This window comes from Octopus bimaculoides, chromosome 6, assembly GCF_046866305.1.
Source record: "Octopus bimaculoides isolate indiv1 chromosome 6, ASM4686630v1, whole genome shotgun sequence".
NCBI classification, from domain to species: Eukaryota; Metazoa; Mollusca; class Cephalopoda; order Octopoda; family Octopodidae; genus Octopus; species Octopus bimaculoides.
In genome coordinates, this window is record NC_142933.1 from 109,408,853 (window position 1) to 109,433,076 (window position 24,224).

At 37.6% G+C, this 24,224-nt stretch overlaps 1 protein-coding gene across 1 annotated transcript in view; it reads left to right on the plus strand.

Moving 5' to 3' along the window:
• Positions 1 to 24,224, plus strand: part of LOC106870442 (dedicator of cytokinesis protein 3) — a 272,055-nt gene that overhangs the window by 110,825 nt on the left and 137,006 nt on the right. The window contains 9 exon segments of the mRNA XM_089354408.1: positions 5,341 to 5,486; positions 7,824 to 7,944; positions 11,228 to 11,376; positions 12,026 to 12,107; positions 13,046 to 13,097; positions 15,296 to 15,370; positions 16,811 to 16,883; positions 18,209 to 18,300; positions 20,706 to 20,774. Of these exon segments, the coding sequence (XP_089210534.1) occupies positions 5,341 to 5,486; positions 7,824 to 7,944; positions 11,228 to 11,376; positions 12,026 to 12,107; positions 13,046 to 13,097; positions 15,296 to 15,370; positions 16,811 to 16,883; positions 18,209 to 18,300; positions 20,706 to 20,774 (859 nt within the window).

Consider the following 24,224-nt stretch of genomic DNA (forward strand, 5'->3'; position numbering starts at 1 on the left):
TCACTGTCCTGTTTGTGTTACCTATTTTGACTTTCCGCAAAATCCCAAATTTTATTTAATTTGCTTTGCGGGAGCAACTGTTTTATCAAAAGCGTATATTGTTGTTAAATGCTCGAATACGAGACTAGAAAAACAGCCAACAACTGAAGAAGGGTCGTTTTCCATTTGTGTCTTTCGTTGTTCGAAAAAATAATTCATATTCCATGTAATTGTACTTCGTATTTTTTTGTTGTACATGTTTCATGACGTCCTGTGCCCACATATGCATATATATATGTATATGTATACATGTATGTACATATATGTATTTATATATGCATGTATATATATATATCATTTTATATATATATATATATATATATATATATATAAAAATTTAAAAGAAACACAAAAAAAACACACATGAACAAATAAATAAATAAAAACAAATACAAACGAACACGTATTAACAGAGAATATAGATGATACAGACACTCCCCATACACATGCACTTACAAAAGACATAGACACATTGAAACGCATGCGTAGACACATACAATAGGAATACAAAATAGAAAATGGCTGATAGTTAGCAAGGTGAGACACACATAAGAAAGAAGGAAACAAAGGACCACTGATGAGGTCACAGAAGTGTGACGAAAGAACTCTGGCCGAAATAAGATTAAGATTAATGTAATATAAAGCTGAAGCAAATTAACACCAAATATACAGTGCGTGTGTTTTTATTGGCTAAACTGGCAATATGACCGTCCCCAAGTACAACAACACATATATATATACACACACATGCATATACATTTGTTGGCAGAGTATTTAGGAATACATTGAGTAGAGACAGTTGGTGAATACCCTGTTCTGTGGTATTATATATCCCACTGTGATAGTGTAGGATATAAAAGTAACATACAGTAGTCATCATCACCATCATCATCGTTTAACATCTGCTTTCTATGCTGGCATGGGTTGGACGGTTTGACTGAGGACTGGCAAGCCAGAAGGCTGCACCAGGCTCCAATCTAAATCTGGCAAGGTTTCTAAAAGTTCTCAAGCATATTTGGTGGAGCAATCTAACTTTCTGTTGATTTCCAGTGTGCTCTTCCATGTCTGATAGACGACTGTTGGTAGAACTATGCTATTATAGAGCTGGATCTTTGTGTGTAGGCCAACAGTGTTAGGAGGGAAGAATAGAGGAAGACCAAAAACTACATGACTCAGAACATTGATAGTAGATGTTTGATATGATGGATGCAGAGAAAAACCATAGCCAACAGAGAAGCCAGTGGTATCAGCTTGCTGCTCAATGTGCGTGAGAGCACAGACGGAACTGAGACTGAACTGAAATAAACAGTAACCGAAATAAACAGAACCGAACCAAAATAAACGGAACTGAACCAAAATAAATGGAACTGAGACTGAACCGAAATAAACAGACTGGCACAGCCGTAAGCTGTGCCAGTTCTACCTTGGCCCTTGATATCTCACTGACAAGAACATGAAGCAGTGTTCTCTGAAGTGGTGCTGGCCTTAAATGCCATTTTGTAATGATGATACATGTTCGAGAGGCAAAGAAAATTTTAATAAATCAAGATGGGTATTTCATAGACCTGTATTTTTCTATGTTGTTCAAATACATGCCACTAACCAATCAGAATTATTTCTTATAGCTCATTAGAGTGTGTGTCGTGTGTGTGTGTGTGTCTGTGTGTGTGTGTGTGTCGTGTGTGTGTGTCTGTTTATGTGTGGGTAGTTAAATAAGATTTGACTACAAAATCTCGAAGAATGCCTACTTACCCACCCATATATATATATATGTAAATAAATAAATAAAGGATAGGAGGAGTTTTTGTCAGGATGACTCAACCTGAGAGGTATGCTCAAACAGGTGCATCACCAAAATTCCAGTTTGAACAGCAGTTGAAGTTGTGGTTATGTGATTGTCTTGTTCAGAATGGCTAATGGTGGCTTCCCTTTGAGTCAGTAGTGAGGAAATGCAAATGATTAGGCAATGCAGAATGAGGATATTTAACTTAATTCAATCTAATTTAGCCACCCAATGAATGGTAAAAAATAGTAAAATACATAGACACCTACACCATGTATATTCCATTTTGAGATTAGGTACATCATGCCTTTCCCTGTATGTTTGAAGCAGCTAAAAGTGTTTGTGTCATGAATGGCACCCAACTGCAGAATACGGATAATACATGTGAGGGGATCTTGAGAAATTCCTGTCTTTAAGGGTATTGTAAAAGGCCTGGTTGGAGGCCTCACCTAAGTTTTTTTTTGTTTTACAGGGCTTAAGAAAACTGAGTGACGACAGCAATGAGTGTTTAAATCTGAGAGGGGAACATGTTGCCTCCTCTCTCTCTCTCTCTCTCTCTCTCTCTCTCTCTCTCTCTCTCACACACACACACTTCATATTTTTCACATTTCATTCCCATATTTTCCTCCCTTTTCATTTTCATTCCCCTTTATACTTTTCCCCCTTTTGATCCCTTTACCTTTATCAATTTTACTGGACCCCCCCCCCCCCCACCAATTTCTTTCTTTTGTAGTTTCATTGTTTTCATTTTTTTCTTCTGCCCTCTTCCCCCCTCCTATATTTCTGTTGTGTTGCTCTGACATTTCTGGCAATCTTTAGGGCTTCCGTGCAACCATACAAAAGCCTGTTTGTCTCCAGGCATCCTCTTCATTTTCTTCTCTAATCATTTTTAATCAATTTTCTTATACTTTTTTGCTCTACTTTGCTGCATTCATGTTGAGAAGTGCAAGCAACCCACACAAATAAATTGCTTCCAGTATCCCACCCCCTCCTCTTCTCTCATTTAACATACTTACTGGCAGTGTGTAATTTACTCTGTGAAATGTCTAAGTCAAGGATACAAGACAAAGAGAGAGAGAGAGAGAGAGAGAGATGAGGGGGTGGGGTCTATAAGCCAAGAGAATACAGTTCTATAGTATTTGACTGTGTGAGAGAATTTCAATAAAAGTTGAAAACAGTGTTCTTGTTATGTTGTTATAAGTTTGGCAGAGAGGCTGTTGATTCTTCTTCTTTTGCAGACTGTAGACATGGTTGAATAGAGAACTTAAACAAGAATAATCCATTTGAAATCTATATTTGAGTAGGGAAAAACAATATTGATAAATGACATTATTTTCAATTTTTATGGCAAGTATGGGAGACAACTTTAGACACATTATTTTTTGTGTATTCTGATCTCATCAGCAAAGCATTTCCTTCACTGTATTTAATAATTATGAAAGACCACTAAAGAATGCACAAGATTCTACATTGATAGTGGTAGAAAAGGACATTGTTTAACTCTTTAACATTTAAATTGGCCATATCCGGCCCAAATATTCTGTTTTATGTTCAAACTGGCCAGATCCAGTCTCTCTGACTTACTCTACAATGTCATTGTGAAAAACAAACAATCACATCATTGATATCTCAAAGCTACAAAATAATGCATAAGTATTTCAAAACCGTGTGAATAATAGATATTACATATGAAAAACAATCTGAATGCTGACGGGTTAAAGAATATGTCAGCTGTTATTCTCCATTTTGATGTGAGTGGTTGAAAAAAGGAAGGGAAATAAGCACTGTTCTGAAAGGCATTTAATATTTTTTTTATTTTTTATATAAGACATATAAGTAAATGTATATCTGACTGGTGCATGCAGTAAAGATGTTTGTAAAGTTATACACATGTGACTCTGTACTGGTGTCCTGTAAAAAGCCACATAAAAAGCACCTAGTACACTCTGTAAAGTGGTTAGTGTTAGGAAGGACATCCAGCTGTAGAAACCAAACCAAAACAGACAACTGGAGACTGGTGTGGGCCCAAAGCCTTATCACCTCCTGTCAAACCATCCAACTCATGTCAGCATTGAAAATGGATGTTTAAATGATGAGGATGACACTTATGATTCAAAATAAAATTAAGAGTAAAATTGGGACATAAGTGATTCTAATTAAATCATAATCAAGAAAGCAGTTCCCCACCCCAGCCAAACATAATGAGTTGTTTGTTGAATATTGATGGTTATTCCAAGAATTGAGTATTATTTTTTTTCTAAATATAGTTGAACCAGTTTGAATATTCTAACATACCATCCTTCTCTTAGTGTGCCAGATATCCCACTGCATGTGATAATCGTAATATTAATTCTTAGTTAAATCAACTCTAGCAAGATTGTTTTTTAAAACTGTAAACCCATGCTAAATCCCTTAAGACCAGGGGTCGGCAAAACTTCTTATATCATTAACGCTTTCATGGAATCATTGGTAACTAATTGATTCCTCCTCCCTCCCCTCTGTCATGTGTAAATTTCTAAAATAAGACTAAGAAGTATAATTAATATAAAAAAATTTCAGGATTTAAAATCAAATAATTTCCTTGTTTCTTTTGTCACATTAATGATTTCTTAACACAAAACATTTGAAGAAATTTGATGAAAAATCTTTAACAAAACTGATGAAAAAGAGTCAAAATTTTGGTCCTGTTTTATTGAAATAATCAGAATCTTTTAATGTGAAATATATGTTGGAATATGTTTCTATTGTATTGCTATTTTGTTGGAAATTAGCAAGTTTTTAGTCTTAAGTAATCACACTCTTCCAGATTCATTTTGCTCATAATCCAAGACCCTTAATGCTGAAAATCATTTTAGGTGTTTATTGATCCCTTGGAGAGCCACACAGACATCCCCACCCCCAGGGGTCAATATTGACCACTTTGCCAACCTCTGTTCTAATCATCGTTCTCTTGCTCAAGCTTGTACCACTGAATGTCATGTCCATCTTAATATTTACTGTTATTTTTCTTTTAATTATAATACTGAAACTTGATGTTAATTAGTGATGTGTCTGCAAGAAGTAAAATTCTAGAAAGCTAATTCCACAATCCAGTTTTTAGTTTTGATTGCAGTCCCTTTGGCCTTCCATTGCTAATGCTCTTGAGAGATATGTAATTGTAACACAATCTCTCTTCCCCACCCTTTCTGTATAAAGCCTTTCGCCTTGTTATTTGCCTCTATGATGATGATAATGATGATAATGTGCTGTTTAGTAGAGGTAAGTTACCTGTTACCAATTTCTTTTTACATGTGTGCTACTAATACTCTCAAGAAAGGCATGAATGTTACGCAATCACATTGCCTCCATTTTAAGAAACATCTGTATAGCTTGTACTTGTATAAGCTGTCTCAATTGAATAAAACTAAATTCATCTCTGATATTTCTTCCCTGACATTAACCTGCAGGTGGGAAGTCTTTGCCATTGGAATATTGTGTGGCATTTTACTAATTCATTTTTTTTACTTTTTATTTTCCAGGATCAAAAAGGAATGTGGTACAGTCTTCACAACATCATGATGGATTTAATTTCCATGCGACGTACCTTACTGGCAGATACCCAAACCCAGGATAATTGTCAAGAACTGAAAATGAAGATTACTCGTAAAATTGACTGGGGAAACAAGTATGTTTAAATTAAAATGTTATCAAAAGCTCAAAATTGATTAACTTGCCATAAATACTGATCTCATTTAGTTATTTGCTGCTGTTTTATAATCATTGAAAGTTTTGGTTACAGATGGAATTTCTTATGAATGGTGCCATTTTTAGGTTCTCTTCAACAGAATATAGAGCCATAATTTCTTGCAGCTTCATGCCAGCTGAAAGGAAAATACAGTCTTAGCATTGCAAACTTAGGAAGTTCCACACTAAATCACTGACTTAACCTTGTAGACATATTTCTGTTGAAATATCTTAACGAAGAGGTTAAGGTGGTGTATTGGCAAAATTGTTAACATATCAGGCAAAATGCTTAGCAGTATTTCATGTATTTACGTTTTGAGTTCAAATTTCACCGAGGTCAGTTTGCCTTTCGTCTTTTTGGTCTTGTGCCAAAATTTGAAACTATTATTTCTGTTTTATTTTGTTGAAATGGACTACTTTTGCTTTTTTTTTTTTTTTTTGAAAATAAGAATTTAGTTGAATAATTGTCATATTGAACCTATCTTAACCATATTTCTGTTGAAATTCACCTTGTTTTAATTTATTATCATTGTTTAACGTCCATTTTCCATGCTGGCATGGGTTGGATGGTTCGACTGGGGTTTGGTAAGCCAGGAGGATGCACCTAGCCTCAATCTGATCTGGCAGTGTTTCTACAGCTGGATGTCCTTCCTAATGCCAACCACTTCGAGTATGTAGTGGGTGATTTTTACATGCCACCAGCACAGGGGTCAGAGGAGCTGGCATCAACCACGATCAGATGGTGCTTTTTACATGCCACTGGCACGGAGACCAGTCAAAGTGGCACTGGCATCAGCCATGTTTGGATGGTGCTTTTTACGTGCTACCGGCACAGGGTCACAACTACAATTTCCATTTGATTTCATTTTGATATTGATGTTGATGTACTTGACTCAATAGGTCTCCTCAAGCATGGCATGTCGCCCTACGATCCAAGGTACTTTTGAGTGGGCTAGGGCTGGTTTTGTGATGCTGGTGTAGGTTACAGCTGTGAACTCACTTTATTTGCCATGTTTTCTCAGTCACAGCATACGTCCAGCGGTCTCGGTCTTTTGTCATTGCCTAACGAATTTAGTAATAAATAAACATTAAATTTTGATGGAACATATTAAATGTAGATCACCTTTAAAACAAGAAATTTGTACCATAAAATCAAAGGTGGTCTCAGATGGATAGGTATAACGGGTTAAAGCAGTAAGTATAGAGAGTGAAGTACCCTGGTCACAGGCCCTAGAAAGTGAAGTACCCTGGTCACAGGCCCTAGAAAGTGAAGTACCCTGGTCACTCGCACAATGCTGTGGACTGAATATAAAATGTCAACTGTTGAGAATCAGACACTGTTAACTAGGTTATGACTTTTTACTTGATGATATAACTTTTCTTAATATTATTTATTATTTGGATTATTAAAAAAAAAAACTTTTGAATATTTTTATTTAACAACTGTGGCTGTAGCACGTAAAAAGCACCATCCGAACGTGGCTGGTGTCAATACCACCTGACTGGCTCCCATGCTGGTGACATGTAAAAAGCACCATCCGAATGTGGCAGATGCCAATACCACCTGACTGGCTCCCATGCTGGTGGCACATAAAAAGCACCATCCGAACGTGGCCGGTGCCAATACCACCTGACTGGCTCCCATGCTGGTGACACGTAAAAAGCACCATCCGAACGGGGCTGGTGCCAATACCACCTGACTGGCTCCCATGCTGGTGGCATGTAAAAAGCACCATCCGAACGTGGCTGGTGCCAGTACCACCTGACTGGCTCCCATGCTGGTGGCACATAAAAAGCACCATCCGAACGTGGCCGGTGCCAATACCACCTGACTGGCTCCCATGCTGGTGGCACGTAAAAAGCACCATCTGAACATAGCCGGTGCCAGTACCACCTGACTGGCTCCCATGCTGGTGGCACATAAAAAGCACCATCTGAACATGGCCGATGCCTGTGCCGCCTGACTGGCTCCCATGTTGGTGGCATGTAAAAAGCACCCACTTCTCTCCCAGAGTGGTTGGTGTTAGGAAGGGCATCCAGCTGTAGAAATATTGCCAGATCAGATTGGAGCCTGGTGCAGCCTGTCCAACCCATGCCAGCATGGAAAGCAGACGTTAAACAATGAGGATGATGATGCTACTACTAAAATAAATGAATGAAAACCAATTCGGAGTCAAATTTGTTTTAGATTTCTACACTATTTTGCTCTATATATACCAACAGCAATAAAAATGCATGTTTTATTTCCTTTTTTTAACATTCTCTGTTCATTTTCTAGAACACTCTCCTTAGATTTGGTACCTCGTTTAAATGGAGAACAGGTGGATGCTGATAAAATCAGTATTGTTCAACTTTATCGGATTCACAAAGAAAGCGATTCTTCTTTACGAGATGTCAAAGTAAGTTGTACCTTCTGTTTTTCTTATGTAACCATGACAATGTAACCAAAATATTAAAATATCAGGATTTATTAAAGTCAGGTTCTAGAATTTAGTTTTGTTAATTCATTTGAGCCTGAGCCCCTTTGGTACCAGGATGCTTTGCAGGATTATCTCTTACCATTAATCAGATTTTGTTCATGCAGGAGTGGCTGTGTGGTAAGAAGCTTGCTTCCCAACCATGTGGTTCCGGGTTCAGTCCCACTGCATTGCACCTTGGGCAAGTGTTTTCTACTATAGTCTCAGGCTGACCAAAGCCTTGTGAGTGGATTTGGTAGATGGAAACTGAAAGAAGCCCATCGTGTATATATATATATATATATATATGTGTTTGTCCCCTTCACCATAGCTTGACAACCAATGTTGGTGTGTTTACATCCCCGTAACTTAGCAGTTCAGCAAAAGAGACCGATAGAATAAGCACTAGGCTTACAAAGAATAAGCCCTGGGGTTGATTTGTTTGACTAAAAGTGGGGCTCCTGCATGGCTGTAGTCAAAATAACTGAAACGAGTAAAAGAATAAAAGATTAAAAGAATAATGAATGACCCTACTCAAAAACTTGGATGTGTCCTGTAACTTGTATGGTTTAGAAATGCCAGTTCAGACTGTTTGGCCATGTTGCTCAATTTGACCCTGCTTACAGTGTGCGCTTCACTGAGGATCCAGCTGGGTTGGTGGCTTCAGTTGGTCAACTGCGTGTCACATGGTCACGGCTGATGAGGAGATATTTTGTAAAGTTGGGGACTGACTGGGTCTGTGCTCAAGGGGTCGCCTGGGAGAACCCAGGAATATACCTAGAAAGGGTGGAATGCAGCAATGGTACTTATCCTCACAGCTGACCAGATTTATTTGATATTTCAAAATGAATCATAGAATATTGTTTTATAGTCACTCATCCTCATCATATTGGTGAGGGTTGGATGGTTTGACAGGGTTTAAGGACCTAGGGGCATAGTTGTTGTGGCTGGATGTCTCCTCTAATGCCAACACACTTTGCAGAGTGTCCTGGGTGCTTTATTCATGGCACCAGCTTTAGTGAGATCACAAAGTAACTCATAAAACAAAGAAAAAGGGGGTAGGTGGTTTTATGCCAAGTGTCTTACTATAAAGGAGACACACAGCTGCCCCACATTATATAAGGGTGAATGAGAGTAGTTGGTAGGGAGATAAAGATGGTAGTGATGGGGTGCCAGAATATACCCTCAAAGCATAAGAAGGTGAGTTTAAAAAAATACGTGCAGGAGTGGCTGTATGGTAAGTTGCTTGCTTACCAACCACATGGCTCCAGGTTCATTCCCACTGCATGGCACCTTGGGCAAGTGTTCTCTACTATAGCCTCAGGCCGACCAAAACCTTGTGAGTGGATTTGGTAGATGGAAACGTGTATGTATGTGTGTGTGTGTGTGTGTGTGTGTGTGCGTGTGCATCTGTGTTTGTCCCCTCACCATCACTTGACGACTGATGTTGGTGTGTTTATGTCCCTGTAACTTAGCGGTTCAGCAAAAGAGAATGATAGCATAAGTACTAGGAAAGAATAAGTCCTGGGGGTCGATTTGTTCAACTAAAGGTGGTGCTCCAGCATGGCTACAGTCAAATCATTGAAACAAATAAAAGAATCAGGAAAAGTAAGGGGATAGGTTGATTTTAGAATGAGAGAAAAGTGACAGATGGTTAGAGATTGGGATAGAGTTGAATGTAGGGACCAGTGAACCAGAATGGTAAATATCAGTGTGTTGGGCAGGGAACAGGAGTGGCTCAGAAAGGATTGTTTTCCACTTCTCTGTTACCAGAGTTCTGAAAATTTTGTAACCTATTTTCATGGAATTGTTTTGTTTTGTTTTTTACGGCTAAATATGGTTCTTAGAACTAATTACTTAATTGTGAAGTATGAGAGTAACGTCTAACCCTGCAAGACAAAAGGATTTTTTTTTTTTAAGTAAGCATTTATTCAGCACAGAATCAATTTTTTGCTGTTCGAATGAAGCCATGTCTATTTGATGTTGTTGTGGTAATGCTAAGAATCACCAAACTCTGTTTTATCTGCCAAACTCAGGTTTTCATTGTTTCCATCTCTACTTTTGTATCCAAGACCACGGGACAGTAATGCTGGACGAAGGAGCGTGGCAGGTGGACTTTGTTGCTGCGGCCCAGGTTGGAACCTGGCCATAATAATAAATAATTGTAAACAAAGCTATTTCAATGTGGCTAAATGTTGGACTGGCTGGAGATGGTCAGTCAAAGAATTAGATATGAGATGGCAGAATCGTTACCGTGCCAGACAAAATGCTTGGCAGCATTTCTTCTGGTTTTATGCTTTGAGTTCAAATTCCCCAAGGTTGACTTTGCCTTTCATCCTTTTGGGGTTGATGATGCAAGTACTAGGGTCAGTATTATTGACCACCCTTCTCCCCAAAATTTCAGGCCTGATGTAGAAAGTATTATTATTATTACTACTACTACTACTGCTGCTGCTACAACAACAACTACTATTACTACTGCTGCTACTACTACAAGTTAGCAGTCATTAAACATTTCAGATGGAAGTGCTTTGTGGCACTTCTTGCAGATCTTTATTTTCTGAGATCAAACCCTGCCAAGGTCAACTTCACTTTTTATCCTTTTGGGAGTCAATAAAATAAAGCATCTGTTAAGTACCAGATTGAGGCAATTAAAGGGAAAGGGGTTAGTTGATACCATTGACCTCAGTACATGACTGATACTTTATTTTGGATGAAAGGCAAAGTTGGTTTTAGCTCTCCAGATTTCTCTTTCTTTGTGTTTCTTCTACAAAAAAAATCAACATATAACATTACAAAACAATAGAATAGGATTGCAGGGCCAGAAAGAAAACCCAAACTACACAAGCCCAGCAACTCCTTGCTCTCAGTCCCAACTGACCACCAATACCTGACCTGTGGCACATCCTTTCGTGCATGCATCAAACTGATTGGCCATAGGTGGACACAACTTGCCCTGTCATCTTCTCCCATGTGATGTCCTTGGTCATTATTGACAGCAATGGACAAACTAATACTACAATGCCAATTAGACTAAACCAAGATTCTTCTACTGTGACACCAATTAGATTTAACCAAAATTATTCTCCTGCAATACTATTTAGGTGCTTTATGTTTTCCAAATGTTGCTTTCTTTAAAAGCAGTTTCTAAACTGTAAATTACATTTCTTCTTGGATGAGAGGTCGAGTTTATGAGAATTTCCAAGTTTATCTTTTCTAATTGCAGACATCAAAATATGATAGAGAGAGCAATGATGGCAGAATGCTTAATATTGCCAACATTCTTGTCAACTTCAAGACCTTTCCTTCTAGTCTAAGTGAAGATAAAGAACTCTATTTTTCCATTTATGATGCAAGTGAATTGAAATTCATCAGGTCAGTATATCAAAGTTATAATTTTTCTATTTTTGTTTCTTCGGGTGCAACAGTTAAGGCATTTGAGTACCAGATACTCAGCAAAAAACTCTAAACAGACTGGATAGTTTAACTTTATAAGAAATCAATTAATATTAATTACTGAATTTGTGCTTCAAATCCCAAGTCAAAACAAAACATATGGGTGATGCCCAAAGCAACAGTGAAGAATAAACAAACATGAGAGCAATTCAAATATGTGTGGGGCATATCTGACCTGTAAAAAAGCCATGTCTATTTTGTTCTCAGTATATACATTATGCCTGTTCATGTCTCTGGGATCTATGTATATTATTATAGGGTCAGTTTAATCAACTTTACTCTGTTCCAACATATTTGTGATCAGCCTGGTGTCTTTTTTAAGAAATCATTATTATAAGCAATATGGTTATAATAAAGAATAAATGAAACAGGAATTGATATCCATGGAGTTGAGAGAGGCCATAATATCTTGGTGCATGGAGAAATATCACTATTAGAGTGAAGAGGCAGAGAATGCTGTGAAGCCATCGAGATTGATGGTGATACTAATAAATTTTGTTTCATTCTGTCTGGTTAGTTAGAATCATAAATTTTTAATTTCATTCTCTTTTTTTTCTTCATGCTCCAGTGAACGTTTCCTTGTTTCAATTAATGATCAAGGAATGACTCAACCCATTGAAAAACTAAACAACTGCTATGGTCTATTTTTGGTAAGTTCAGCAACTTCAATAGAAGACTATTTTATACAAATCTAATTCAATTGTTTGAAATTAATTTCTTCTTTTGTTAAATTCATATCATCCTTCCTTTCATTACCATCATTAGTGTGATGGGTAAAATTGAATTGGTGTACAAAGAATCTCTTCAAACTCATTTCAGCAACGTCTCAAATAACTTGAGGAAATTTCCCTCAAACATGTCCCTGTTCCATGCATGTAGCTGTGAGCCAGAACTGTTAATGAAATTTGGCTTTCTTTTCTTTCCCTATCACCAGCACTGTGATGCTCCCCCTGCAAAAAAAGGCCCTTAAATCTCTATCATCTAGATTTCTTAGCAATAAAAGGTATCCCAACAGTTCACTATTTGGCCTCTTGGTACCAAATTATTGAATGATATTTTACTTGGCTTAAATCTATTCATGACCAAAATCTCTAACAGACTTACTTATGTGTAACCTTCTCAAAGCTAAGATAAGCACCAAAGCTATTTCTGTTATACTGATTACATGACAGTGGCATTAACTCAAGTTTAACCCTTTCGTTACTGTATTTATTGTGAGATGCTCTGTTTTTCTCTTAATTATTTTAAATATAACAAAGAATTTACTAAAATAACTTAGTTATCATTCAGCTAGTGTTAGGAAAATAAATTGTGACTAAGGTATGGTGGAAGATTTTAAGGCATTTGTACTCAGAGACAGAGCTGGTTTCAGCCAAGTTGGTAATGAAGAGGTTAATAAACAGCAGCTCTTATATTCCTCACTAGTCTTTTAATACTTCCTTATTTCTCTGTACTCCCAGAGGCTATTCTGATAAAAAGCAATGGAGAGAGAAAAAGTCTTTTACCTGGAAGCATTAAAATTCCTGTTTTACATTGTTTCTTACAAAACTGTAAAGATTTTTATTAGAATATTTATTTTCTTCCCAAGGATCTTCCATTGGAGAAAGACTTATGGCTTGTCGTACAAATTTACAGAATTGGTAAGTATTTGATTTTACCCTCCTTTTATGTTGATCTTTCCATTCATTCATCATTTATTATCTTTTAATGTCTACTTTTTCCATGCTTCGTATGAGTCTGATGGAATTTGTTGAGGCTGGTTTTCTATGGCCAGATGTCCTTCTTGTCACAAACCCTCACCTGTTTCCAAGTAAAGTGTTATTTTCCAATGGCCAGGTATGTTTCTTCACAGAGGACTGGAAACAGATATCACCACTTGTATGATGGTCATGCTCATTTATAGCCATCACATGATGTCAAGACACGGCGGAGGGGGGGGGGACACATGCATGCACACACACACACACACACATGACACAACAGGTTTTGTCTAGTTTCTATCTCCCAACTTCACTCAGAAGGCTTTGGTTCGGCCTTGGCTAGAGTAGAAGGCACTTGCCCAAGGTGTCATGCAGTGGAACTGAACCCAAGACCACATGGTTTGTGAGCAAGCTTCTTAGCCACACAACCACACTTGCTCCTTTCCTTTTCATGCTTATAAAGACAAATTCTGAGCTAGTTGTCTTTTCCTATTCGCTATTTTTTGGTGGGCAGTCAAGGGACCAGACATATTTTGTAATATGAAAACTGCTGAGGACATACGTAAGCTCGCAAGGAATGAAGCCAGTATGCTCCGTTGGATGTGTAATGTCAATGTGAATACCCGTCAGAGTGTAAGTATCTTGAGAGAAAAGCTGAACATTAGAAGCATCAGTTGTGGCGTGCAAGAGAGACGATTGCGCTGGTATGGACATGTGGTGAGAATGGAGGAGGATAGCTGCGTGAAAAAGTGCCACACCCTAACAGTTGAGGGAACCCGTGGAAGAGGTAGGCCCAGGAAGACCTGGGCTGAGGTGGTGAGGCAAGACCTTCGTACATTGGGCCTCACCGAGGCGATGACTACGGACCGAGACCTTTGGAAATGGGCTGTGCGTGAGAAGACCCGGCAAGCCAAGTAAGATCGTTGCCAGTGCCCCTGGACTGGTTCTTGTGCGGGTGGCACATGAGATGCACCATTTTGAGCGTGGCCGTTGCCAGTACCGCCTGACTGGCTCCCGTAGGATTTTCGAGCGAGATCGTTGCCAGTGCCACTGGACTGGCTTGTGCGGGTGGCACATAAAAGACACCATTTCGAGCGTGGACGTTTTCGTGCGGGTGACACGTAAAAGCACCCACTACACTCTCTGAGTGGTTGGCGTTAGGAAGGGCATCCAGCTGTAGAAACTCTGCCAAATCAGACTGGAGCCTGGTGTTGCCATCCGGTTTCACCAGTCCTCAGTCAAATCGTCCAACCCATGCTAGCATGGAAAGCGGACGTTAAACGATGATGATGATGATGATGATAAAATGATTGCTTCTGCTCTGTTACAGTATGTTACGTTTTTACTAAATATAACGAGCTAAGTTTCATATTCCTTTGTTTCCCAACTGGGGTACCCTACAGCAAGACACCTATATTTGTCACCTCTCTGCCTTAAATCTTTCAGCTGGCACAAAGCCAAATCCTCTCACTACTACTCATTCCCCTCCTAGTTGAGGGGTCTTGCAAAGAACTTGGTGACCCTGTCAGTACTGGTGCCACATAAAAAGCACTGGTTGGTGATTGTGCCATGCAAAAAGCACTGGTGCTGGTGCTATATAAACAACACTGGTTGGTGATTGTGCCACATAAAAAGCACCTTGTGCACTCTGTAAAGTGGTTAGCATTAGGAAGGGCATCCAGCCATAGAAACTATACCAAAGCAGACTATGGAACCCGGTGTGGCTCCTGACCTTGCCAGCTCCTGTCAAACCATCCACCCATGCCAGCATAGAAAACAAATATTACATGATGATGATGAACTCTTTCTCTCTCTCTCTCTCTCTCTCTCTCTCTCTCCTCTCTCTCTCCCCCTCTCTCCCTATCTCTCTCTCCCTCTCTCTCCCCCTCTCCCCCCTCTCTGTCTTCTCTCTCAGTAAACACTATTTTAAATTTAATATAGGAACTACATTTTAACCTGTAAATCTGAGGCCATTTTTAACTGTGGATAGTCCAGCTTTACTATTGATTGATGATGTTCCTATGCTCTCCATTTTATGTTCTTTCAAGTAAAACTGACCCCTGGTCTACCCAACGACCACATCAGAACTACAATTCATCTTCTCTAACTCTGTCTCTTTTTTATTTCAATGACAACAGGTAAAATGCTAACCAGTGACACAAGCAAAAAAAGCAGCAGCAACAAGAGATTTCGAAGACCGTATGGAGCGGCAGGTTAGAACTTGGCTTCTTTTCTTCTTCTATTTCATTTAGCTTCCACTGGTGAAAGTTTACATTGAACTCCAAATTCTTCGGTTGATTCAATTAAATTTATCAGTTTGTTTGGCAAAATTTCTCTTGTAATTATTCAAAAAGTAACCATAACATTTCTTGTTGTTAGGAAGCATCATTTTGAGAACAACCCACAAAGCTATTTTAAACTGACTTCAAATTTGAATTCATTTAATGTGGTTTCAAGGTCTTCATTGCATAGCTGCAACTTGGTCGTCAATGCAGTTCCATTGCAACTGTAACAGTGACCAGGTTGCAGTTGTGTAACGAAAATTTTGACAACACCTGAAATATAAATTAAGATTTAAAGTGAATTTAATATTTTGTGTATTATTAAATGGTTCTGCTGCAGTAAAATGGCTTTAGTGTCAACACACAGTTGTTGTATCAAGTCACAAGTTCAACTCTAAAGCTTTTTATCCTTATTCATGTAAAATGCACCAACCAAATGTGGTCAATGCCAGTGACCTCTGACTGGCTCTTGTGCTGGTGGCACCTAAAGGGCACTATCTGAACATGATTGATGCCAGTAACCCCTGACTGGCTCCTGTGCCTGTGGCACATACAAGGCACTATCTGAACATGATCAATGCCAGGGCCGCCTGACTGGCTCCTGCACTCTACACTCTCGGAGTGGTTGGCATTAGCAAGGGCATCCAACTGTAGAAACATTCCCAGATCAGATTGGAGCCTGGTGCAGCCACTGGCTTTCCAGACTTAAGTCAAACTGTCCAGCCCATGCCAGCATGGAAAACAGATGTTAAACGATGATGATGATCATCATCATTATCATCATCAATGTTGTGCTGTCCTCATAGGCATAGCTGTGTGGCTGTTTGCTTCCCAACCACATAGTTCTGGGTTCAGTCCCACTGCATGGCACCTTGGGCAAGTGCCTTCTACTATAGCCACAGGCCAACCAAAGCCTTGTGAGTGGATTTGGTAGATGGAAACTGAAAGAAGCCTGTCGTGTGTGTGTGTGTGTATTTGCATCTGTTTTTGTTCCCCACCACCACTTGACAACTGGTGCTGGTGTGTTTACATCCCTGTAATTTATGGTTCAGTAAAAGAGACTGATTGAATGGGGACCAGGTTTAAAAAAAAATGAAGAAATCCTGGAGTTGATTCATTTAATTAAAAATTCTTCAAGCCAGTGCCCCAGCATGGCCACAGTCAAATGATTGAAACAATTAAGACAAAAGAATATCGTTATCATTAATTTTTTTCTTTTTTCTGTTTTTACCCAGGAATCAATAAAATAATTCTTGCCAATCAACACTGTCCCCTTTTCCCTACTATCCCCTTTTCTCACTAACCACATCTTTTGTAAGGAATATTCTCGTTGTTATTATTTTCTTTCTTTTTCTTTCTCTATCCTTCCAGTTTGTTCCTTGAAGGAAATCAACCAAGCCAAGTTTAGTCATGATGAAACTGAAGTGACGCTGAAGGTAACAAGGTCAGTAAAGTTAACCTTCAGCAAGTTTTTTTTTCCTTAAGCCTTATAGTCGAGATTGAAGGCAGTGGCCCATGGCTGGTGAGAAGAGATATGGAGGGCGTCCTCAAACCAGAACCCTGGTCTAAATGTTTGCAACAGAGTAGATTCTGCTTAAACTGAGCAGTGGGTTTAAGTCTGTCACCCAGGTAGGCCCTTGTGGGATTTGAACTCAGATCACGAAAAGCTGGAACAAATACTGCAAGGTATCATGTCCCATATTCTTACAATTTAAAAAATCTGCCTCCTTGGTACAGTTTTTTATTGTTTTAGTCAGGAGGGAAGACAGTGTTATTGATCCAGTTCCAGGGCCTCTGGCATTGGTGACACAGAGACAGGTATTCTTAAACTGGACCGCTGGATTGAATGCTTATAACACAATGGCTCCTCCACTAAAGATGACATTCAGTGTGTCAGGTATGAAAAAGAGTGTTGGGTTTAATTTGCTAACCAGGTAGGCCAAAGTGGAGTTTGGACACAAATAACTGGACATCTGGTCTTACAGTTCAACCAGTCCACTGCCTTGCATTGGCACTTTTTCCAAGATCCTGAAGGATGAACAGTTCTTTATTGACTGGTACTTTGTTTTTCATCTCTCTGGTGGTGGGGAGGGTCAGTGAAATAAAGTCAACCTTAGCTAGACTTGAACCATGAATATTCGACATCCTTATCATTGTACTGATCACTACCAATAATACTGTATATCAGATCATCATCATCATCATCGTTTAATGTCTGGTTTCCATGCTGGCATGGGTTAGATGGTTTGACTGAGGGCTGGCAAGCCAGAAGGCTGTACCAGGCTCCAATCTGATTTGGCAGAGTTTCTATAGCTGGATGCCCTTCCTAATGCCAACCACTCCGAGAGTGTAGTGGGTGCTTTTTACATGCCACTGGCATGAAGACCAATCAGGCGACACTGGCATCAACCATGTTTGGATGGTGCTTTTTACATGCCACCAGCACAAGAGCCAGTCAGGTAGACCTGGCATCAGCCATGTTCAGATGGTGCTTTTTACGTGCCACTGGCTTGGGAGCCAGTCAGGGGGAACTGGCCAACTGAATTGAGTTTTTCTATGGCTAAATGCTCTTCCTAACACAAATCACTTTACAGTGTGTACTCGATGCTTTTTTTTGTGGCACCAGCATTAGAAGGGTCTCCAAATAACCCACAAGATGAAAAAACTTGCTCTGCTAATTAGTGTATACCCCATCTCCTAATTTACCCTCCTCTTCTAATTAGTATAGACACCTCTGTTAATTAATGTATACTTGTCTTTGTTTTACAGTGTAGATAAAGAGGAATTATTTCACAACTTACATGACACTATTATAAGGAGGGCCTTACAACGGATACCAACATCAGAAAAAAATCTCTCAGGTAATGACCCTTCCTAATTTTCGATTCCAGGATCATGTAATTTGGTTCTGAAATAATTAAAATAATTTTTTTTATTTATTTTGCAGTTTGGTTTCTGGAAAAGAAATATTTCTGTTATTGAAACAATTTATTATTATTATTATTATTATTATTATTATTATTATTATTAAGGCAGTAAGCTGGCAAATAGTTAGCATGTCAGGCAAAATGCTTAGCGGCATTTTGTCTGTATGTTCTGAGTTCAAAGTCCACTGTGGTTGACTTTGCCTTTTATCTTTTCGAGGCCGGTAAAATATGTTCCAGTTCTGTACTGGGATCTATGTAATTGACTTGCTCTTTCTCTCAAGATTGCTGGCATTGTGCCAAATTTTGAAACCCTTATTATTATTATTACATGCTATGTTAGCTAGCAGCTATGTTGTTATGAGGTTTAGTGACAACAAGTTTCTTCGGGTCTCAAGAACCTTTCTTAAGATTCTTGTAGAATATGGGATGGTACTTTTCTGCAGGTCGACAATTTGTGTCTCACTTCAGTCTTTTTTGTGGCAATTCAGCTGCCAAATGCACCAATTACCACAGGAACAATTGTTACCATTGTTTTCCACAATCTCTTTTTCTCTCAATTTTTTTCAGTTTCTTTAGTAGCCATTCTATTACCTTATATTATTGCAACGTCTATGATCTCACAATTGTTTCTTTCTTTTGTTCTCTGATCTCCTTGCATGGTCTTTATGGGTACATCCTATAAATTCCTGTAATTCTTATTCTCTATCACAGCTTCTGTTCATCTTCATACCACTTCCCTGTTATTTCAAGACCAAACATGCTACTAACATCCCAATGCAGTCTTTTACTTATAGAGTCATGCCTGCATTTATACTCTCTTTGTGCTAGTATACTGCACTCACTCAAGAGATGATTAGTATTTTCAGCTCCTTTCTTGCAGATTCTACATGTGCTGTTTGATTGAGTTTTGTAGATCTTTGCCTTTATCAGAATTGTTCCTAATGGCTTGTCCCTGTGTCTTTTTGCCATAACCAGCTTTTTTTACTTTGAATATCCCCAGCTTGTTGTATGAATTGACCACACAATTCCATTTCTTTTCATTTGTTTCTTCTGTTGTTCTTCCTTTTCTGTTTGAATTCTACTGTTTCAGTCACTGTTTGACTATCCCCAACTGCCAATAATATTCTTTCTTTACCTGGCACAATATAATTTTTCAAACCCATTTTTACAGTCTTAACTGCAAAAATGGTTAATAATCCTCTGCTTCTTTCCTTTCTTGCTTAGTTTTTTTTAGTGTTACTTTTAGGGTGACATGCATTGTGAGCAGCTTTCTAGTTCTTCTACTTAAGTTCTGTAGCTCGAATGTCCATTTCAAAAAGGGAGCAGAGTATCCCAGTATTGGCACAGCCCATATATTTATGGCTTTAATGATGTTCTCTCCTTTCAATTTTGTTTCGAGCACCTTCCCAATCCACCTCTTGTACTCTTTAGTGACTTTCTCTCTTTTTTCCTCTTCCATTATCATATCATCTTGCAGCACGCCTAGATATTTGTATCCCTCATTATTCCACAATGATCTAATGATGCCATCAGAGTCTATCTTCCGGCCTCTCTTCATAATTAACACAGCACACTTATTTACCCCACACTACGTTCTAATATCCTTGCTGAATACTCTTACTGTTTGGGTTAGAGAATCCAGGTTCTTTTTTTTTTTTTCTCCTCAAGTATTTATGTATTGTTTGCAGTCATCCAGATAAAGCAGGTGATATATTTCCACTTTGGTTTTGATAAATTCATAGTCAAGCCTGGATTCTCTCACTATACATGTCAGAAGGATTACCAGTGTTTTTCTTGCTTTTGACCCAATGCTCAAAGCAGACACATTCTTGTCTTCATAGTGGCAACATGTGTCTGATCAGTTCCATTTGCTCTTCTTTCATTCTTTTATTAATTCTTACCTAAAATGATTTCCTGCTTTGAACAAGAAGCATTTTATTTTATTCATTCCTGTTTTCTCCCCCTCTTTCTCTGTCTGTCTGTCTCTCTCTGTGGTGTTTTTGTCATTTTGTTCCAATACTTAGAGCAGAAACATTCCTGTCTTCATAATAGCAACACATGTCTGAGATTAGCTTGATTTTAACCCAGAACATGAAAGGTAACCCTGATTACTGGAAAAAGTATTTTGTTTGTTGTTCTACTAATGCTTCTAATTTATTGCTTTATTTTGGAATTTATATTATTATTAATTTGTTCTATATTTCATTTTATGTTTTTTTTTTTCTTATAAAACATTAAATGACAGAAAAAAATATGACCACAGATTTGTGAAAGAATTCTTTATTCTATAGAAATTGTACCATATTGTTTTCAGGGATTAAATTCCACTATTATTTCAGGGATCCACAATTTGCTAAGTTCTGATTCATACTTCCCTAATTTGAGGAATCGCAGTTTTAAAAATTCAGGTGAGGTGAAAAAAAAAACAAAAAAACATCCCCCCTCAATGTTGAGGACCATTGTCTCTGTAGATCCTTTGAGTGCTGGATAACTGTGTGCTTTTATAAAGAAGATTTTTTTCTTTGTCATTAATGTAATAAGAGCTTCCCCACCCCTCTATTTTAGTTAGGTTCATTGGGTTCTATTTGAAATTTTGGAAATCAGCAAAACTATACAGTTTTGGAAATGTCAAAGCATGGAGAATTCAAAACTTAATCTTGGTATTTGTTTAGACACCTGCTTGCTTCCCTTTTTTGAGTTTGAAAATGGTAACTGTAAAATACTTCAACCTAGATCATAATTAGATGGGCCACACTTGTTTTTTGGAGTCAAGAAAACCACTGCTGACATAATCAGGCTTCTATTCTTCATATTCTTAGACCTTTTTACCTTTCTCGGGATCAGGGGATGCCAGAGACATAGACATAATGTGTGAAAGATACAAAAATCAAAAGTATTCTACTCACCATTTCTGGTTTATAAACTTTTTGTTTAATTTTCTTATTCCATATTATCGGTTGAGGAATTCACTTGTAGTCTTCTAGGAGCTGAAAATAATTCAATGCACATAGTAGAAACAGTATTAAATTAAAATAGGCATGTGTGTATCATATCTAATATACGTACACCATTGACAGACAAGTTACATAGGAAGTTATGTAGAAAATAGATTCTTGGTTAATTGGTATTTCTAATAATGCCAATGTATATAGCAACAGTTGACATCACTAGAGATATCACATCTCAAATTTGGTGTCACTGCTCAAAAAATTACAAGAATACTACATGGTATATGTAAGTACTGGCAAGAAAAAATATGATAACTCTCAACATGATTCAAGCTGCCATACTGAGTCATGAGAATTTATAAAAAAGAAAAACTGCTTATAACATTTTTTTGTTACTTTCATATGAACATGACCCCTATTTCAAAGCCTTTATTGGACTCCTTTACTCAGAAAGCACAAGATTAACATAAGTTTCTAGACTCATTAGAAACCAATGTATATTTATGTATAGTGGGGGTCATTTTAAACACTCAAAATGGTAGCCATGCAGGTGTCTTTACCAAAGCCAGCCTTAACTTTTAGATTCTCCATTCTCTAATGATTCTAGAAATGTACAGGCTTATTAATTGATGCCCAAAACTTCTGAAGCTGACTATAAGTAAAAAATCTTTATGTATTGGAGTGAAATTTCACAAAACCATTGCGTGTAGACATAACATTTAGATCCTATCTATATAACCAAGGCTCGGCTTTTTTGAGGAATTCTAAAACCTTGTATAATTTCACTAATCATGCCCGTTAATCCTTTATGATAAACACACACACACACACACACACACACACACACACACACACACACACACACTGGTTGTGTGACTATGGTATCATTGAACCACATACTACATACACTCAAGCCTTGTCACAGCTGCTGTGTAGTATCCCACATCCTTGTCCACATATAAGTGTTTAGCTGGTTATTGCATGAATTGAAGTGTTTAGCAATCAGAACAACATTTAAATGTAAGAAATATTCAAAAAACCCACCACATTCCATCACTTGGATTAGATTAATTAATCACAAATAGTTGACTTGTGCCTAGCATAGAAAACAATGTAAAACTTTTTAAAAAATGGATAAAATCTAAAGATTAGTTGAGTTTTTTTTTTTCAAACAACTTTTTTAACCTTTTAACACTTAAACTGGTCCAAATAATCTGCCTCTCCATCATTGAATCTTAAAGACATGAGATAATGCATGAATAATTCAAAACAATATGAATAAAAATGCATTACATTTGACAGAATAATCCGAATGCTAAAGAGTGAAAGACTTTTCCCTTGCACCATGTGAACCAATTTACTTTGATCTAGAATTATGCAATGACTTATGAACCATTGTAGAAATTGCTTTAAGCTGCCGTACATAGGTTGTAAGTTATTGTAGAAATAGCTTGCAAAAAACCTGTTTATTAATCGTATTTGTTTTTAACTATTCATTAGGTCTTATTGTAATTTGCCTCTGTCTCCTCCCATGTCTACAATCAGATTTCCCATGCTAATACATCTGGAAATATTTGTATTGAAGCAGCTGTGTTTTATATAATCCAGACGCTACCAACTGACCTGTGAAATAGAGTTTAAACTTGTTACACATACAAACAGGTCCAAGTAGTAGTGTTATTTTGGACATTGTCCCACAGCTTTGAATGTATCTCCTGTAGTGAAATATTAATTAACTGCTAAGGTTTTCAAATGAATGATATTAGACATTCTAAACACAAAATTGATTCAATTAAATCTAAGTGATTAATTAACTTGTGGAGTTGAAAGACTACAATTAAAAATATCAAAAATAATTTATTGTATCTAATTCATTTTTAATGGCTGAACTCAAAGTAGAAAAATTATAAATAACAAGGTAAATATTGAGTGAAAAACATTTTGTATAGAAAAAGTCAGGGGCTGTCCATGACTTCAACTCAGTATTATTATTATTTATGGCCTTGTCTACTTAAAGTTCAACAATTAAACACAAATTAGTTCTTGTTCTCTCAAAGTTTCTAAATTTTTATGATATAAACAACTTCCGTTTATTGTATTTAATTTAAGAAGCTGGAGTGGCAGGCATTCTGTGGCATAACAGATAAGGCAGTTTACTTGACTGACAATAGAAAAGCAGTCCAAATTTTGACACAGAGTCTGTTGCTCTTTTGTAACTCAAACCGATACTTGTAATATTTCAAACCATTTAGCTTTAATGAAATTTGAACTCATGACCATGGAATTACTGGTTTATCATCTCAACCATTGGATATTATTAGATATTAAGACTGAATTAAAAACAACAAGAATTAGTAACTCTTCTATAGGAACATTATTGTTCTGAAAACAAATTCTTGAAATTGTTATTGTCTATCGTTTGGTATAGAATAACTTTACATTTAGTTACTTTTGTAGAATTTGTTTAGCGTAGACGTGGGCTATGGTACCACTTGAACCCACAAGAACCAGGTTTCAACGGCAAGGTGAACTAAGATGGTTTGTGGTTTGATTATCATAACTGCTGGTTTTTCTGGGTCAGTAGAAGAATTTGCAGTCAATGGAAACTTTAAATTATACAGCATTTCCACTTCTGGAGATTCACTGTAAGTTGTAACTGTTTGCAGCTAAGTAGATTGAGGCATTTTTATTCTGCAGCAGGATATCATCAACCAAGCATTACTTGTCCTGTTACCTTATTGATTCAAGCAAGTACAGGACTGGCCTGGGTCTCCATCAATTAATCAATTACAAGTGTTCTAGCTGGTCGAATGAATGGAACTACTGGCTCATGAAATTAATGTGCAAGTGACCATCTACTCCACAGACATGTCTACGCTGACTTAGAAAGATCCAGTGAGACACAGAGTG